General features: G+C 26.9%; 7 protein-coding genes across 7 annotated transcripts; 4 read left to right on the forward strand and 3 right to left on the reverse strand.

The window, feature by feature from the left end:
- Positions 1-837: 837 nt before the first annotated feature.
- OCT59_017321 (uncharacterized protein) lies at positions 838-2,625 on the forward strand. The gene is made up of 3 exons (XM_066137413.1): positions 838-1,954; positions 2,022-2,328; positions 2,418-2,625. Exons 1-3 carry the CDS (start codon positions 1,395-1,397, stop codon positions 2,418-2,420), a joined length of 870 nt encoding a protein of 289 aa, XP_066004001.1. The 5' UTR covers positions 838-1,394; the 3' UTR covers positions 2,421-2,625.
- A 4,056-nt stretch (positions 2,626-6,681) lies between these two features.
- OCT59_017322 (uncharacterized protein) lies at positions 6,682-8,342 on the forward strand (the record flags this gene model as incomplete). Its single annotated transcript, XM_066137414.1, has 5 exons — positions 6,682-6,927; positions 6,992-7,078; positions 7,159-7,197; positions 7,282-7,614; positions 7,708-8,342. The coding sequence occupies exons 1-5, from the start codon at positions 6,816-6,818 to the stop codon at positions 8,340-8,342; spliced, it is 1,206 nt and encodes a 401-aa protein (XP_066004002.1). The 5' UTR covers positions 6,682-6,815.
- Positions 8,343-8,753: 411 nt separating this feature from the next.
- Positions 8,754-10,305, reverse strand: OCT59_017323 (uncharacterized protein; the record flags this gene model as incomplete). The annotated part of the gene is made up of 8 exons (XM_066137415.1): positions 8,754-8,865; positions 8,936-9,121; positions 9,198-9,238; positions 9,317-9,335; positions 9,428-9,482; positions 9,559-9,702; positions 10,183-10,210; positions 10,285-10,305. 8 exons carry the CDS (start codon positions 10,303-10,305, stop codon positions 8,754-8,756), a joined length of 606 nt encoding a protein of 201 aa, XP_066004003.1.
- An 849-nt stretch (positions 10,306-11,154) lies between these two features.
- OCT59_017324 (uncharacterized protein) lies at positions 11,155-11,749 on the forward strand (the record flags this gene model as incomplete). Its single annotated transcript, XM_066137416.1, has 2 exons — positions 11,155-11,399; positions 11,464-11,749. The coding sequence occupies 2 exons, from the start codon at positions 11,155-11,157 to the stop codon at positions 11,747-11,749; spliced, it is 531 nt and encodes a 176-aa protein (XP_066004004.1).
- A 339-nt stretch (positions 11,750-12,088) lies between these two features.
- Positions 12,089-12,915, forward strand: OCT59_017325 (uncharacterized protein; the record flags this gene model as incomplete). Its single annotated transcript, XM_066137417.1, has 5 exons — positions 12,089-12,098; positions 12,154-12,187; positions 12,380-12,442; positions 12,510-12,667; positions 12,732-12,915. 5 exons carry the CDS (start codon positions 12,089-12,091, stop codon positions 12,851-12,853), a joined length of 387 nt encoding a protein of 128 aa, XP_066004005.1. The 3' UTR covers positions 12,854-12,915.
- Positions 12,916-13,124: 209 nt separating this feature from the next.
- Positions 13,125-15,392, reverse strand: OCT59_017326 (uncharacterized protein; the record flags this gene model as incomplete). Its single annotated transcript, XM_066137418.1, has 6 exons — positions 13,125-14,257; positions 14,327-14,356; positions 14,435-14,473; positions 14,571-14,624; positions 14,722-14,907; positions 15,284-15,392. The coding sequence occupies 6 exons, from the start codon at positions 15,390-15,392 to the stop codon at positions 13,125-13,127; spliced, it is 1,551 nt and encodes a 516-aa protein (XP_066004006.1).
- A 1,044-nt stretch (positions 15,393-16,436) lies between these two features.
- On the reverse strand, positions 16,437-18,239 carry OCT59_017327 (uncharacterized protein; the record flags this gene model as incomplete). Its single annotated transcript, XM_066137419.1, has 9 exons — positions 16,437-16,527; positions 16,597-16,726; positions 16,964-16,973; positions 17,030-17,058; positions 17,151-17,186; positions 17,487-17,569; positions 17,739-17,853; positions 17,911-17,950; positions 18,153-18,239. 9 exons carry the CDS (start codon positions 18,237-18,239, stop codon positions 16,437-16,439), a joined length of 621 nt encoding a protein of 206 aa, XP_066004007.1.
- Positions 18,240-18,530: the final 291 nt, after the last annotated feature.

Below are 18,530 nucleotides of genomic sequence, written 5' to 3' on the forward strand. Positions count from 1 at the left end.
GTTCTATCTATGTTAATTTTTGGATAAGATACCGCTTCTTTTCCAATCAAGTTTAAAAATTCTTTCCCTTTCTTAAATAGGAGTCCTGAAAAGGTATGGTATTCGAGATTCAAATTTAGAGGAAGTTTAGATAAAGTATATACAAAAGCACCGCAAGCAATAAATAATGGGATTTATAACCGTCGAATCATCTTTGGAAGTGACAGCATTATTCCCAGTTCTGATGACAATTTGTCTACTATTTAATGTATTTGTTGTATCTGATGTCAAATTTATTTCGATGTTACTAAATTTTCAAAAAATTCTCGATAATCTTCTTTCAATTACTTTGTAATTTCGTGTCTTTCCTATGCTGCACCCAACAAAGAAGATAAAGTTTCAAGAATTACTCCGACACTTGTATTTTCCTCAGAAAGTAATTTTATATATTTATCAATGTCCTCAGCATACGTTGAAAGTCTCAAAGATTCCAGAGCTCTTCTATCAGTTATAGAATTAAACAAACGACTAAATTCTTCAATTTTATCTTTTATATGAAGTTTAATGTTTAATTTTCTACATCTGTTAAAAATTTTCTTTTCGTTCGACAGGAGATGGAAAGTTTGGATTTCGCAATAATTTCAAATCTATCGTAATCATTTTGAAAAATTATATTTGAATGAAAGAAACGAAAGAAGAATTAATATTTATAGATGTATATAAATTGTCAGCACCCTTTTTTAAAAAAAGAGGAGCATTTTTGTTTTGGGGTTACTATAAATAAAATCACGTGTTAATGGTTGGATCCAGTTTCGGCTTAGTTAAAGAAAAACCGATTTTATTAATATAATTAAAATGTATAATTAACAATCTTCAATCAATCTGAAATGAATTCGTGAAAAAAAATTTCAAATTTTATCTTTAACGTGTGTGCCATATTAAACGGAAAAAAAACATTTATAAAGTTTTTGTTCTGTATATCCAATCCCTTTTCTGAACGTTTCAATTATTAAACATTTAATTATTTGATTTCATTTAATTTTCTGCTGTTAAAAATATAAATCGATTATTGGTGAAATCTAATAATTCGCTTAGGCCATCATGAGATTCAAGTTTATGTAATTGATTGTTGTAAATAACAATCCTCGTTCTTCAAAAATATAAGGATCGTCCTTCCTGAAAGTAGTAATTCCCCAAGTTAGAATATTCAAATCAAGAGATGTTGTGAACTTATTTAAAACTGTCACCTTCAAAATGGGGACATTAATACTACGTTACCCTACCCTAAAAGCTTTTTTCGTTAAACTAAAATTTTTTTTTCTTTTTTTCAAAAAAACAATTTCCTTAGAAAAATTAATTACTAAATATTTCCATTCCATTTTTTAAATTAAAATTTCTGACAAAGTAAAAACAAAATGACGTATACTTCAAGTTTTACTGAGCATGATATGAATGAATTGAATGAATTACAAAATAAAATGGTTCAATCTATTAGTCATTTTTCTGAGACTTGTAGGATTAGTATTAAGGATAATAACTTTCTTTTGAATTTAGTTAATCAAATTTCTGATCTAAGAGTGGAATTTCGAAAATTTGCTGAAGAATCTATAGCTCATAATCTTAACATGCTTACTTATGCTAAAGATTTAATTGTATTTGCCGAATGTTGTGAAGATGATGGTATCGATAAGGACGATTTGTTGAAATTATTAAGACCATTATTAAGCAATTCTAAGTTATATAAAGCCAAAGTTAAATTATTAAAGAACCAACTTAAAAGAATTAGTATTTCTTTATATGGGATTGTTAAAGAAATTTTCGAATATGATGAGAAATTTATCAGGGAACAAGAATCTTTATCCAATATAGTTTATATGATTATGTATATGAATGGTAATTTCATAAAAGGAGCATCATCAGCAGTGGTTCCTGCTGCAAAGGCTGTCGTTGGGCTTAGTCTTGTTATTCTTGGAAGGTAATTTTTAAAATTAGTTTTGAGTTATTTTTGGTTGCATAATTAACATAACCAGGATTAATTGCAGTGCAGCTGCAGTTACAGTTTCTACCGTAGTTGCTGAAAACGTTAAAGAACAATTCTCACAATACTTACGAGAAATGCGGAATGGTTTTTCTAATATTATATGTGGAACTATTATTTATTGCGAATCCTATTGGGAAAACAAAATTGAGGAAATTAAATGTTTTGCTGGGAAGTTAGAACTTTTGGAACAACGAATTTTAATACTTATTACTAGGAGTATTGTGTTGAAGGCAAAAAAAATTCTTGCAAATTCTGAAAGTTACAATGATCATATGCGACAAATTTTGAATAGAGATTCGATTCTAGCAGTAAGAATTTTATAAAAATTGTTTAAAATATTCAATATTCTGTCAAATATTTAATTATTTATTCACCAATCTTTTTTTTAAAAAAATAGTGATACGATAGTGGAAAAGGATGTAATGAAATAATATACGGTACCGTCCAATAAATAGTAATGATTTAACTTTATTTTCGGTTATTTATTTATTGACCTGTATGTGGCTATGTGCTTCTTTCCATTAATAACACCTTTCTAGAATTTAAGGTGCTAATAGTACTACCAAAGTCAAAAAAATAAATATATTATCAACATTTGGCTCGTTTAAGTATAGATAGATTATAAGATTCTATCAGATAGTCAGAACAATAGGGTTTGAATTTTTGAAGTTTAATATTTATTTTACATAAAACATGCATGATATAACAGTTACTTATCTATGTAGCAGATATCAAATATATCTTATTTGGGAAGCAATAACGTTTAATGGATACACAAAAGTGTTTATATGCAAAAAAAAACTTTTTGTAATGGGGTCGTTAATATGTTAGTACTTAATATTATGCCACCCTATCTTAAATTATGATCTCTTTAGGTATGGATGTGTGAAAAAAAAAGATTTCATTTCATAAAATGGGAATATCTTTTGCATTATGAAAAATAAAAACAAACAACACTTTAAAGAAACTATTCCTAAACATATACATTTTTTTAATTGAAATTTTTAACAAGATAATCAAAATGATGGACACTTCAAGTTTCACTGAGCATGATATGAATGAATTAAATAAATTACAAAATAAAATGGTTCAATCTATTAGTTATTTTTATGAAACTTGTAGGATTAATATTAAGGTTAACCAAATTTCTGATCTAAGAGTAAAATTTTGAAAATTTGCCAAAAAATCTTATAATCTTAACATGTATACTTATGCTGAAGATTTAATTGTATTTGCTGAAAATTGTAAAGATAAGAGTATTAATAAAAACAATCTGTTGGAATTATTAAGTCCATTATTAAGTAATTCTAAGTTATATAAATCCAAATCTAAATAAACTTGAAAGATTTAGTATTTCTTTATATGGAATTGTTAAGGAAATTTTCAAATATGATGAGAAATTTCATGAAGCTAAAAATGAGAATTTTTATTCAATATAGTTTATATAATAATGTAAAAGAAGCAACATTAACAGTAAATTCTGCTATAAAGACTGTCATTTGGACTTAATCCTATTATTTTTAAAAGATAATTTCTAAATAATTATTTTTGAGTTATTCAGAATTATATAATTAGGCTACCTGCTAACTCAGTTTGCTATCTCATCAACTCAAACAGATAATCAGACTGAATTCTGAAAATGTTTCAAATGTTTCAGATGTGACAAATCTGGAAAAGGTAAAATAAAACTTTTTTTTGAGATATATCCTCTCTACTTTTTATGAAATATTTGTTGCCACATTTACTACATCTGTTACAACCTTCTAATTATTACATCTGTTTTTGCTTTTTTTTTCTTAGTTTTTTGGTTTTTTGGTTATATATATATATTCCAGATATTATCTCAAATTGTGGCAGATATAAGGGGTATATTATGCTCTATAAAGATGATGTAGGTACTACGAGGTTTATAGCCAAAGTGGAAAAGCCTTGCAACTCTACTACAACAGGGCGGACATCCTCATATTATTACATTATTGCCAATCATTTTGCCGATCATCTATTTAATATTATCACATAAAAAATACCATTTTTTTGCAAATTTAACTATATAAATTTTATTTGTTATCAAAATTCATCCAAAATCCAAAAATTAATGTTTTCAAATCCAAAAATTAACTAAAACCCAAAAATGGGCTGAATTTTAATAATAATTAGATAATTAAATTATTTTAATGATATTATGACAACCAGTGATTAAAATTTAATTTTTGATAGTTTTTTAGATTCATCTCGTTAAGACAAACATTTTGATAGTAATTTCATAAAATTTTTACGCCAAATTGATTGAGAAATTGCATTTTGAAAATTTCTATTTATTATATAGATTATAACAAATATAATTGCAAGTATAAATTTAGCCATAGCTTCTTGATTACCTAAAATTAGGAATGATTACTTTGGCAGTTAATTTTAAATTAGTTAAACTATGGCCCATAAAAGTTTTAAGTTTCGGCCAAACTTCTGTGACTTCGGCCAAAGCTTTAAAGTCTGATATCACCCAATTTACTATAAGATCGGCAAATGATTAGCAAGGTAATATAAGGATGTCCGCCCTGTTCTCTACTACTAGCCTGATAATGGTTTGAAAATTCATTTTAGAGTAAACAGGATATTTCAAAAGTAAAAAAAAAAATTTTTTTTTTAAATTATTTTAGCAAAATGTACTAATTAATGTCTTAATTTTCTTTTTTTTAGGTTTAAGATCCATTTTGACAAAATTTTTTTTAATTTTATTTTAGCGAAATGTAATTAGTAATATTTTGAATTTTTTTATGTACAGCATTGTGGTAGGATCACAGAATTACACAAATCTCTATTTCACAGATATGTGCAATTTTAAACCCTAAAAAATTTGCTGAAGTTTGCAGAAATTTGTCTTCTTAAAATTTTACACAGTTTTATTAGATTTTTTTTTAAAGACTGCCGACAGAATCACAGGACCCTGCCTACTATTAAAATATGTTACTGGTAGAAATTTTACTTTCATATGAAACCTTACTTTAGGATTTACTTAAATTCTATTGGTTAATTGACTAAAAAGGAAAAAAAATCATAACAATGTAACATAAAATTTCCTTTTATAGTAGGATTTTCAAAAAGTTTTATATGTAAACCTTACCTTAGGCCACAGGGTGACCTATTTTAATAGTAAGTAGAATCTTAAAATCACAGATCTGCATAGTAATTAAAGCTCTGAACAGGTCAGTTTGGTGTGGATTTTTTCCGGTTCAGGTAAGAACTGAAACCAAATGAAAACTGAACTGAACCGAACAGTTCTGGTTCTAAAACCAAACTGAGAACTGAACCGAATTTTTAGTCAGTTTCGGATCAGTTTTCAGTTTAAACTGGAACTGTTTGGAGTTCTAATAATTTTATCATTTGCAAATCTGTGCAAATTTGCATCCCAAAAACTTTTCTGATATAATACATTTGCAAGTAATATACTGTATATTATCAATACTGTATTACTTTCGCATTTAGAATATAAACTTAAAATAATTATGTAAGAAGACAAGAAATATAGGAAATTTTTTAAACTAGTTATATAAATAATTAAACATAAAATATAATTTTCTAGTAACTGCCATCCCTATAAAAAATATGTATACGGTTTTTACACTGTATATACGTATTTTTGATACAGTTTGCATTTTTACATACGGCATATCAGTATAATGTATACTGTTCACAAAATGTGCTTAGTAAAAAATACAATAAAGTATACGGTAAACATACTGTGTGATACGGTATATTAAATTCATACGTCTATAACGTATATCATTTCTACTGTATATCAGTATTTTATATACGGTTCACAAAAATATTGTAAATAAAGGATACGGTATACGTATTATTCTACAGTATATTAAAATTCATATGTTTATAACGTATTTTCTACAGATATACACAGGTCAAATAAATAAAAATCAGATTTTTGCCCTTTTTAATATGGCTGTCTGATTTTTTGGCAATTTTAATATAATATTTCCGATTTTAATAAATATTTCTGATTTTAATATAATATTTCTGATTTTTAACATGAAATTGCTGATTTTTGGTTATTTGTAATAGGATTTTTCGATTTTAATATATAACATGTGATTATGCATTACGGTTTAATATTTATTTATTAACTTAGATTTTTTTTTATTTCAGTTATAATTATTTTTTTGCCTCAAAAACTTTACTAAAATACTTTTTAAATACTTTATAAAATAGAATTAAAATATTTTTTTTCTTAAATATAAATACATTTAAATTAAATCCCTATAAAAAGTCCACATCCTTAAAATGTTCTAGTTTTATGGTTAAAATATCCTTATACAGTGATAATATTCTTAAAATATACTAAAAATTGAACAGACGGTTTATTTAAATAGAATTTTATAATAATAAATTATTTTAAATTATACAAAAAATATACTGAACTTTTGAATTGTAATATTAATGGATATTTAAAATATTCTTATTGGATATGCAAAATATCCTTAAAATTAATTTACCAATAATTTAAGTATGAAATATTTCGATATTAAAATCGATCGGCAAAAAATATACTAAATATATTCTTAAAATAAAAATAAAAATGCCAACGTAATTAGATAATTTTTTTTTTTTTATCTGATGTAGTTCGATTTTTTATTTCAGATTTTTTTTTTAAAAAAGTCGAATTACGTATTACGATTAAAAAAATTTTATGAAAAATATTTAAAATTTCGTTTTTTTGGTTTCTCTTTTTTTTTCAAATTACCGAATTTCTTTTACCAATTTTATTGCAATTTGAAAAAAAAATATGGACTTCTCAAAACCAGTAAAAATACGAAATATTCACCTACTAAAAACAGCTATTTTACCTTTTCAATTTAATAATACTTCTGCTCAGTCTGAAGAACATCCTGAAACAGGTTTGCAAAGTTAACTAATTAGATATTCTATGATTTCTATTTACGATTTTTTTTACTTTAATAGAAACATCGTCTCAACAATATGATCATGAATCATCATCTCGAGTAACTACTGAACAGGAGGAAAATTCGCAAGTAAATAATAAAAAATGTAAGTCAATACAATACCACTTTAATTTATGTTACTTTTTTTAAGCAAATGATAATAATGAAAATAATTTAATAATTCAGACAAAAGAGTCAAGACTAAGTCATCACCTCAAGAAACAGGTTTGCAATTAAAATTATTATTGACGTTTTATTAAATTTTATTATTCCTGCCCGCGTAATAAATATTTGATATTTTCGCAGAAGATTCAAGAGAGATGGAACGAGAGATCAATAAATTTGGAACCAACTTTATCGATGTATTGTTTCATTATTTAGATAATATGAAACAACATGGAGTCTTAAGTGTTACATTTAACATCTCTGAAGGCACCATATCAGTCGTTGATTCTGAGAGTACATTAATATTACGTTCAAATCAGTACGCTGATTATTTTCAGAAGAAAAAAATTAAAGAAATTTGTCCCAGCGCTATTAATGTTGGCAAAGATTTACATATCTTATTAGGTTTATTCTTGAGACTTCCTCAAGAACCTCCTATGCGTGATAAGATCATATTTCCAAAAAAAGAGATTTATCGTAAAGCCTTACTAGACCATTTAAAGATCATTTCTCAAAATAACCAAGAATTCAAATTCTTTAAAGGGACTTAGAGTGTAAATTTGAATCAAGTTGGAGGTAGTTTGGAATTGGTTACTAAAGTACCAATTAAGGTTCAACAAGGAGATAATTTTTCGGTTAATTTCAAATATATTGCAAAAAAATTAGCCGAAAATATTTATCAATCTGTTAATGGTGAAGTAAAGGAACAAATTAACAAAGAAATGTCCAGAAGGAAGGAATTAAGATTCCATGTTGAGGTGTTTAAGGCGTATACACGACTTCAAGCATTTTGTGCGTTAAATCTAAGTCGAAGTAAAAGCGAGACGGCAAGATCACAAGCAAAATCAATTGTTGTCAAATATTTTCCACAAATTTCTTTGCAAAATATGAGTTTAATGTTACAGCGGGCACCGAGAATATACCGATTACTCTTACTTTCAAATGAAGACTGGCGTTTAATTGATTCTTTTGAAGAATTAAGCGCGTGTTTTTTTAAGAGTTCAATGAATTCTGCCGCCAATTTTGAAATTTGGCTTAATTTGGTAAGGACGGGACAGATAGCTGATTACAAAAATGGTACAAGTATGTGCGAAGAAGGAAAGAAGTTCATGAAAGAAGTAAAGCTTAATATTATTAAAGAATATTTTGATGAAGTCGATGAAAAAAATCTAAAGGATTTTATTACTGATGATGACGATGAATAATAAATAATAATAATGTAGAAATTTGTATAATAATAATGTAGAAATTTGTATTTTAGATGTAAAAGAAACAATTTGTAGTATTCATTATAATGCTAATAATGCAATATGTTTAAATAAAAAATTTGTTAAATTTGCTAAATTCGCTTTATTACATTTATCAAAAAGAAAATTTTACTTTTTGTATAATTTTTTTGATTGAAAATAATATACACGTATTACAATAATCTTCATATATTATGGTACTTGTTCGCTATCAATAATAAATTATAGTTTTTTTTCTTTTAACTAATAATAAGTCTTTTTGGGATTATTCATTTCGGGATTTTGCCTTTCAGGCTTATGAAGTATCGGTATTATGAAATTTTTCGAAATTATGGCAATTCAGGATATCATTGTGCAACCAAATAACGATTATTCAACATCAAGCTTTATTCGTTTATTTTCTTGTGATTTTTTTATTACAAATTTAAACATATTTGAATTTTCTATTTTTTCTATTTTTACTTTACTAGTTAATTCAATTCTATCATATCAATAAAAGTTAGTGGATATGCATAATAATAAATATATAATTTATTAATTTAACAACTTACTTTGATGGTAATGTTATAACATATTCGAAATCGCCGACCGGTATCGATTTTTTTAAAATGCTTCCTGCAAAATCGAGTTCTTTATATTCTCCGGAAATTATTATATTTTCTTCGCCTTCCGTGAATAATTTGATTTCGTCCTTATTTGTAATAGAAGGAAGGCAAAGAACAATGATGAAATGGGAACTATATAATGAATATTAAAAGTAAACTATCAGTAAATTTTTTAATTTATATATTAAAATTAAAATGAGAACGTTACCTATCATCATAAAGGTTATAATATGGTTGCCAAGTAGAACCCTATAAGTTAATAAATACTTTAATAATAATAACTTAATAACTTATGCTTTGATATTTCTTAAAAAATTATCAAATTACAGGTTTATTACGGTATTCGCTATGAAGAGATTCGTTACTCTTTCTCTTGATAGGTTGAAATTTAACAGTAATATTTTTCTCCTCTTCAATTTTAAATTTAGCTCCTCTTACACTGTAAAAGAAATTGTCTTTTTCTTGTACATTATTAAAATGTATAAACCCATAACTAAAAAGTTTAAAATTCTCCATTAGTTCATTAAAAATTTAAAATTTTAAACCATTATTAATAAGTTTATACATACTCATCTTTTTTTTTTTTACCACATGAACAAAATTTTGTGGAATCTCATCATTTTTTTTAATCAAATCTTCTAATGCTGAGGATTTAAGATCCTCAAGATTACTTCCGCCAAGAAACAGCGCGCAAGTGTCGGGGTGGCAAGATTCTTAAGTGTAAATGAGAAAAGAAAGGCATCATAAAAAGCCTTTATCAGAAAAAGGCGACATAAAAACCTTTATCAGAAAAAGGCGACATAAAAACCTTTATCAGAAAAAGGCGACATAAAAAACCTTTATCAAAAAAGGTGGCATAAAAAACCTTTATCAAAAAAGGCAACATAAAAAACCTTTATCAAAAAAGGTGGCATAAAAAACCTTTATCAAAAAAGGCAACATAAAAAACCTTTATCAAAAAAGGTGGCATAAAAAACCTTTATCAAAAAAAGGCAACATAAAAAGAAAACGCGACATAAAAACCTTTATCAGAAAAAGGCGACATAAAAAACCTTTATCAAAAAAGGCGACATCAAAAACCTTTATCAAAAAAGGCGACATAAAAAACCTTTATCAGAAAAAGGCGACATAAAAAACCTTTATCAAAAAAGGTGGCATAAAAAACCTTTATCAAAAAAGGCAACATAAAAAACCTTTATCAAAAAAGGTGGCATAAAAAACCTTTATCAAAAAAAGGCAACATAAAAAGAAAACGCGACATAAAAACCTTTATCAAAAAAGGCGGCATAAAAAACCTTTATCAAAAAAGGCAACATAAAAAACCTTTATCAAAAAAGGTGGCATAAAAAACCTTTATCAAAAAAAGGCAACATAAAAAGAAAACGCGACATAAAAACCTTTATCAAAAAAGGCGGCATAAAAAACCTTTATCAAAAAAGGCAACATAAAAAACCTTATCAACGAAGGTTAAAAACCTTTATTAAAAAGGCAACAGCGACATAAATGAAAAAGAGCAATATAAAAAACCTTATCAAAGAAGGTTAAAACCCTTTATACAAAAAAACTCACCACTCATTTTACTCTTTTTTCAAAAATAATAAAAATATTTACACGCTAGTTAAAAAGTTAAAACAATTGTGTATTTATTTGTGATGAAAACAGGGTGCATAAGATCATTAGCATGTGTACCCCAAAATAAAAAATTTTTTTTCAGATGATACTAGCGCAGCCCTGTCCGGGAATGGAAGCTGGCCATCAAATTAAGAAAGTAATGATATGCCTTATTTGCAATGTGAATAGGTCTAGTTTTTTACTGTTATTATCATAAACTAAGAAAGTAATTATGCCTTATTTGTCATGTGAATAGGTCTAGGTTTTTATTGTCATTATCATATAAAAGATAAATAGAGTAATGTTATATATAATTTATGCAAATATTAATGAATCGTGTGAATGTTACAATTGTTTAGCGATTCGTCACAAAAAAATTTGTCTCAAAATAATAAATACATTAGTGATCTATTTTACTTATTAGGATTAGTACAAATACGAGGTAATCTAAACGTTTACATGTCTCACAATCTTTTTTTTAATTATATAGATTTAAGATATCGTTACATAATGTGATGTGAAAAAAAAACTTCTAATTTACAGCTCTTATAATAATGCAATATTTTTGCTCTTGCCGTACCTGTAAAATAAATCCTGGTGGTGGAAAGTGGTTGTCTACCAAAAAAACTTTTAAAAAACATCAAGAAAAAGAAAAAGCATGTATTGAAAAAATTAATGAATCAGAAACAGAAAGCAGTAGTGAATCAATTTCAAGTTATAATGTAGCTGAAAAAAGAAAGTTTGATGAATTAGATAAATCGGATATAAATTCGGTGAATAGTCTTTCAGATAATGAGAGGTAATTAATGAAATTATAACAAAAAGTAAATTTTACTTTTTGCTAATTATATTATTCATCAAAGTAGTCTTGATAATGAAGACGATAATAATAATCCAAGTCAAGAAGATTATAATGGTGACAATGACAATCCAAGTCAAGATTATAACAATTATAACGAAAATTATAATGGTGATAATGATAATTCAAGTCTTGATGAAGATAATGGTAATAATAACAATCCAAATCAAGATTATGATTGTGATGATAATCCAAGTCTTGATAATGATGAAAATGATAAAGTAGAAGATATGGAAACTGAAAGTGATGTTTCTGAAGAGAATGATGAATTTACAGAAATGGACAATTAATTTAATGACATAGAAGACATAAACGATGGTATATATTTAATATTACATCGATAATTGTGATTACAATTTTTAATTACTTTTTTTTATTTATTTTAGACGAATTGATCAAAGGCTTACGCCTTTTACATACAAAAGTACTTCATTCGATATCCGATATTGCATTTAACAAAATACTCGATAATATTAATTCTAATTTAACAATTTATAAGTTGAAAAAAAATCAATAACATAATTCCTTTTAAACCGCAAAAATATGATACTTGCAAAAACAGTTGTATAGCGTTAAATATGAAAGAAAAGCATATTTTTGGAATGATGAACTTTCGGTAAGTTTCATCAATGGACGAAAGTTTTTTAAAATTTTTGTTTTACTGTTGTCTTACCATTATTTCTCCTATTGTCAGGGACCTCTCGCTACACTAAATTGAGATTGTCAAAGTGAAAACCTTCCCTTATTTGTTAAAATTGCCCTTATTTAAAATCAGCATAGTCAATTTTTTTACTTTATCTACGAATAATTAAAATTATCATTATACCTCCTAAAATATTAGCTAATATATCGTACTGTCATTGCTAAAAGTAAAAATTACTTTTACTAATTTACTAATTGTTGTTATAATATGACTTTAGTGACAGTAATAATCAAAGCTTTGATGTTCCATTTCCTTCAGTGTTAGAAGATACATCTAAAAGGTAATTGATCGATTATTTATAATAAAAAATATAACTTACATTTTCCTAATAATTACAATTATTTTAGCGATGATCAAATTCTTGATGATTATGATTATGGACCTTTTAAGATCATTGATAATTATGATAATGATAATTCAGAGACAGAAAGTGGTACTTCTGAAGAGTATGATGGTTTTGAGGAATTTGAAATAACAGCAGAAAAAGAGAATAAAATATGGGACGGTATGTTTAATATTATAAATTTAAAATTTTAAACTAGATCATTAATTAACATTTAATTTTTTAGATAAATTAATTCAAGGACTACGTCTTTTACATGTAAAAGTACTCCATTCTATATCTGATGAAGCGTTTAACAAAATATCGAACCAACTGGAACAATGTTCCAAACCATTAACAACAAATTGATGTAAATAATAAATGTATTAAAAAAAAAACGTTTTTAAATAAATACATAAAAACGTATACATAAATAACATATCGGAGTTTTTTTCATGTAAAAATAGGCTAAGCCACAAATTGATTTATTTATTTATTTATTTATGATAGTAAACGATAGCAATTATAGCAAGTTTATTTAGCAAATGTTAGAATGCGCAAACAATAAAAGATTGCATATTATTTAGCCTTTTATTCATGTAAAATTACTAAATTACTTATAATGTTAATTTATAAATACCTACTCATTACCAACCATCTCGTCAAAATTAACCCCTGAAATATCAAAATATTCCTTAATAATTTCAATTTTAATCCTCTTGTTTTCCCTATTTCTTTCTTGAGTTTTTAATTCTTCGTCATAACTAATCAGCTTGCCTGTACGGACCAAATTGATCCATATTTCAAAGTTAATTGCCGTCTTTACTCCACTCTTAAAAAAACATGCGCTTAATTCTTCGAAAGAATCTAAAAGTCGCCAATCAAAATTGGCTACTTCTAGTAACCTGTATATACGTGGTGCTCTCTGAAGCATCAATTCCAAATTCGGTAAAGAAATTAAGGGGTAAAATTGAGCAATTAATATTTTTGCTTGAGATTTTGTCGTCTCTGATTGTTTTCTGTTTAAGTTTATCTCACAAAAAGCCTGTAATTGTATGTATGACTTAAAAAACCCGACATGGAACCTTAGTTCCTTGCGTCTGGCCATTTCTTTATTTCCTTGCTCATTTGCTTCTCCCATTACGGATAAAAATATATCCTCCGATAAATCTTTTGCAATCTTCTTGAATTCATCGGATAATTCAGTAAGTGATGAAGTCTTTTCTTGCACACGAATTGGTAAAATTTTAAAAGAACTGCAACTTTTTTGATTGTCATCAGAAATCAAATTAATACGTTGAGTACCACGAAATAATTGAAAATCTTGTGTTGAATTAATCTTTTCCAAATGACTAATGAGGGCTTCTCTATACTCTTCTTTTTTACTGAAGATTGACCTATCACGTATAGGTGGATTATTTGGCAATTTACCAATATAACCTAGCAGCTTATGCAAATCTTCCGCCAATCTTATACTTGCCATATCCAATTCTTTGAATTTCTTTAATTCGATAATATTTGCCTCGAAGCTGAGATCCGAGGCTTGATTATAATCATAATGAGGAAAACTGGCATTAATTGTTATATCATCGGAGTTAACGTGATTTGGCTTTATCACTAATGTTCCTGTGGAATCCATAAGTCGTATATTATTATTAACCAAGTTCATTGTTACACTTTTAACTCCGGTATTTTTCAATTTGCTCAATGAATATAATAACGAATCTATTGTGGGACCTCCGATCTTATTAATGGCCAATAATATTTTTTCGTCTAAAGAAAAATATATATATTATTTCAAATTCAAGTTTCAGAGTTTACTTTCTGTGAATTATACAATACCCGGTTTAGCCCTTTTACGCATCGAGGTATCTAATATAATTTAAAATAACAAAAAGTAAGTATCTCTTTTGTTAATCAACAAGGTAAGAAAAAAATGCGAAAATTTACCAATTTTCGTTCTTTTTTTATCATTTTTTTGGGTTGAACCTTATACATTACAATAAATAGAAAATAATAAACATAAATTTAAATATTACTGTTTGCTCTAAATTACTAAGATTATAAGATATAAATTGAAACTTACAAAAATCTTCGTTAGCATCATCAGTATTGGTATCCAATACTTTTACTTGATCATCTATAAAATATAAATAAGAAAAAAGAATTTACTTTTTGTAAATAACAAAAGAAAAAGACGAAACAACCTACAAAATCATATTAATTTTAAAACTAACCTTGACCATGATCCTGTTCTTCATTCCTATCATCATTGTCAAAAAATTCATTATTTATATTTGGTTTTTTAGTGCCATTATTACTAAAAGTTTCAGAAACCCCAACCCCGACACTGGGAGAACCAGAAGAGCCATCGTCACTTGTAACACTTGGAGAAATTATTAGGACCAATGGTTCTTGTTTATCTTTAAATATATCCAATTATGAAATATTGATTCAAAATTGAAGTAGATATTAATTGATTGAAAATTTCTAAGTTTACACGGGGTGTTTGCACACGGGTCATATAAATATAATTTTTAATAGACTAATTTTTTGTTTTTTAATTTGAAATTGAATGCTACCGACATTATACTCTTTTACTTTTTATTCTTATTATATTACAGATAAATATATGTATTTTCACCTGCTCTGCAAGTTTACTTAAGGCATTAAAGGAGGTTTTGAATGCCGTTTTTAATCTACTAATATGACCCGTGTTTAAACACCCCGTGTACAAATAGAAATTGCCTAATTGATTTATTAGAATTAGATACAAAATAAATAATTAACTTTGCAAACCTGTTGCAGGCTGTTCTGTTTCGGGTTGTTCTTCAGAATCAAAATTATAAGGTAAAATACTTTTTTGCAGCTGGATAATTGGTATTTTTACTGATCTTAAAGAGTCCATGTTTTAAAATTGCGATAAAGGTGGTAGAAAGAATTCAGTATTTTTTTAAAAAAAGAAGAGAATTAGAGAAAGAAGAAAAACCAAAAAATGAATTTTTAATTTTTTTTTGATAAATTTATTAATCGTAATATGTAATTCTATTTCATGGCTTTTTTGCTGCGACATATTAATCGTAATATGTAATTCGATATTGAATTACATCTTTACATCTTTTAATGGAAGCGGTGTATTTATACTTTAATGGCAAAGTGGGATTTGATGAACCAAAAATGGGTAAGATTTAATTGTGTTATAATAATGATGTTCCACCACCTTAGCGTGACACATTAAACTCTGTGCAACATCCACATTTCTCCCATTCGGTATTTTTTTCGCAAATAAAAAATTTTCTCACTAAAAAAAAATGACAATTTTGATGGTAGCAGAATGTAACAGTTAGGATTGACAAAAAATTTTTTTTTCTCTTGTAAAAATAATTATTAGATATATAATAAATAAATAAAAAAAATAATAGGTGGGTTATTAAACTTGCGCAATGTGCAATGCGATCATAAATTGGAATCATTACGTTAGACGTTTTCGTCTTACGAACCGAGAGACCTAAAAAAATCTTCAGGTAAAGAAAATTTATCATTCAGTTACACGTCGATTTTTTTATTAAGATTTATTTGAAATATATATATATATTTGCTGATTGACTTTAATATCACAACAGTGTTCGTACAGTATAACATATAATGTATAACGTCAGGTTAGGTCTGCATCATTTTCGTTTACATTCATTTATATCTTTCTTTTTTTCATTCTGTCTTTTGGCTCTTTAGTCATTTTATTCGCAATACCTGTAATTTTATTGCACTTTGTATTGTCACTACTCTTGCGCTAGATTTTATCCTTCATTCTTAAAACTAGTTTACCAAGCACGTCAATATTTACAACTTACAACAACGATAATAAACAATTTGTAACATATTATATTATTAATATTTATTAACATATAGATGAAAAAATATATTAGGAATATAAATAACATTATACAAAAATTTATTTTCCCCTTTTCCCTCGTCCCTGTCCCCTTCTTTGTCTTCTTTCTTGGCCTTCTTCATCCCTTTCCTCCCCTTCTAAACGAGTAATCCTAATAAAATAAAAGTGAAAAATTATATTAATTTAAGGAACCTTATTAGCAAAAAAGTTGATTACTTACTTCCTCTCTGCCTTCTTTAATTCATTATGTACACGCAGCAATTCTCTCTGGTCATCTCTGTAAGCCCGATCCATACCATTCACTTGCTCTTGAAGTTCCTGCACCTTTTTTTCCAATTCCTTTATGTAATCTAATGGGGGAAAAAAAATTGGTTAACTTGATCTATGCGCAGCTCGACCAAGCGGGTTTCTCCATCTTAGGTTGACACCGATACCGCTTAGACGTCCACAGATTCGTTTTAGAACAGACGTCCACAAGTCACCTTTAGAACAATCCAAAGACGTCCACAGGATCATTTCAGGACAAACGTCCACAAGCCCTCTTTAGAACAATCTAAGCCCCCAGGATATCATAGAGAGGAACCCACCTGCAACTACCTGACGAGCACTTCCTCTCTTGCTCTTAATGCGAGCAATTCGTTTTTCCTTCGAACGTTGAGAGCGGTGTCTGACCATCGTGAATCTATTATATAAATTAAAAGTTATTCCTATCATTAAAACTATCTCGGCAGGCTAAAACCATCCAAGCAGCCAACCGGTTAAGCGCAGACTTACCTAAAGAGAGTACCACAGTTTTAGACGTTACGAAAACTTAAAATAATTTTTACGTAATTGGATTGTATATATAGGAAAAAATGCGTGAGAAAATACATGTTTCAAAAAGAAGGATTTTAGCAAATACACGAGAACGATAAGATTTTTTGTGAAATGGGAAAAATGGGGACAAAGAAAAGTACAAAATTAATTACAAACAACGTGCTAGAAACTTTAATCGGAATAGTACAGTATGCCGATCTGGTTGTTAACTGAAAGTAAAATTTACTTTTTGTCAGTATTCGTATTTTATTTTATAAATTATACAAATATTAAATATGAGCTATTAGTAATTACGTAAAAGTAGCAGATCTTCAATGTAACAGGATTGTTTGACAAACTCCTTTTCTCGTGAAAAAATGATTTTTTTTCTCACAAAACTTGTTTCGTATGGGAAGATATATCATTTTTATTTCATATGGGAACATATCATTTTTTTCTCCCATGAAAAAAAAAATTTTTCACGTAGTTCTTTGGGGAACAGAATAGTTGGGAGAACTGAATTATAATAACATATAATTTATTAACAAAATTATTCATTTTCTATACATTTGCAATTTAATAGTTTCATTTTCTAATTTATTTTCTATTTCTATTATTTGGTTTAACTTTTGTTGATATAATTCAACGGCAAATGTTTTTTGCCGTTTTAATTGTGTAATTTCTAAATAAATGTTAGTAATTGATATATATTATTTATACAATAATAATTTATAATTACCTTTATCTTTATTTTCAATTGTTTCGTTTAAAGAGTTGACCTAAACCAATTTTTTAATTAGAAACCAGATAACAACCGAATACAATTATATACTCCATCTTTTATTAAACCCTCCAAAAAAAAATAAAAAAATAAAAAAATAAAAAATAGAAGAAAAAAAATAAAAAAAGCTATCTAAAAGATCTGAAAAACTACGGGCGAACCTAGTAACCACTCTAGGCGGTTCTCAAGTGTTCACTCACCTTATCTCTTTTTCTTTTATTATTCGAAAAGGATTTATTTTTTCGTTCTTGTAATTTATTTTGACTTCTTTTGTGAACCATCTTCATTTGTAAGTTATCATAATTGAAGGGAAAGGTATTTATAAGATTTAAGCGATTTTTTAGAACAAAAAAGATTAAATGTGTAAAATTTCTTATCAAAGTAATTTATAGTGTGTAGATTATTTATTAATGATTAGAACAATTAAACATTGCGTAATGAGGCGTGGACAAATTACGCGTTACACAATTCAAATTATTTATGCGGAGGTAATCTAAACGTCTTCAAATTTTTAATTTAATTCGAATGAAATGCCGAATACTGATATAGTGTATGAGAAGATGAATTAACCAATAGTT

The sequence above is a fragment of the Rhizophagus irregularis genome, chromosome 26 (assembly GCF_026210795.1).
Source record: "Rhizophagus irregularis chromosome 26, complete sequence".
Lineage (NCBI taxonomy): Eukaryota > Fungi > Glomeromycota > Glomeromycetes > Glomerales > Glomeraceae > Rhizophagus > Rhizophagus irregularis.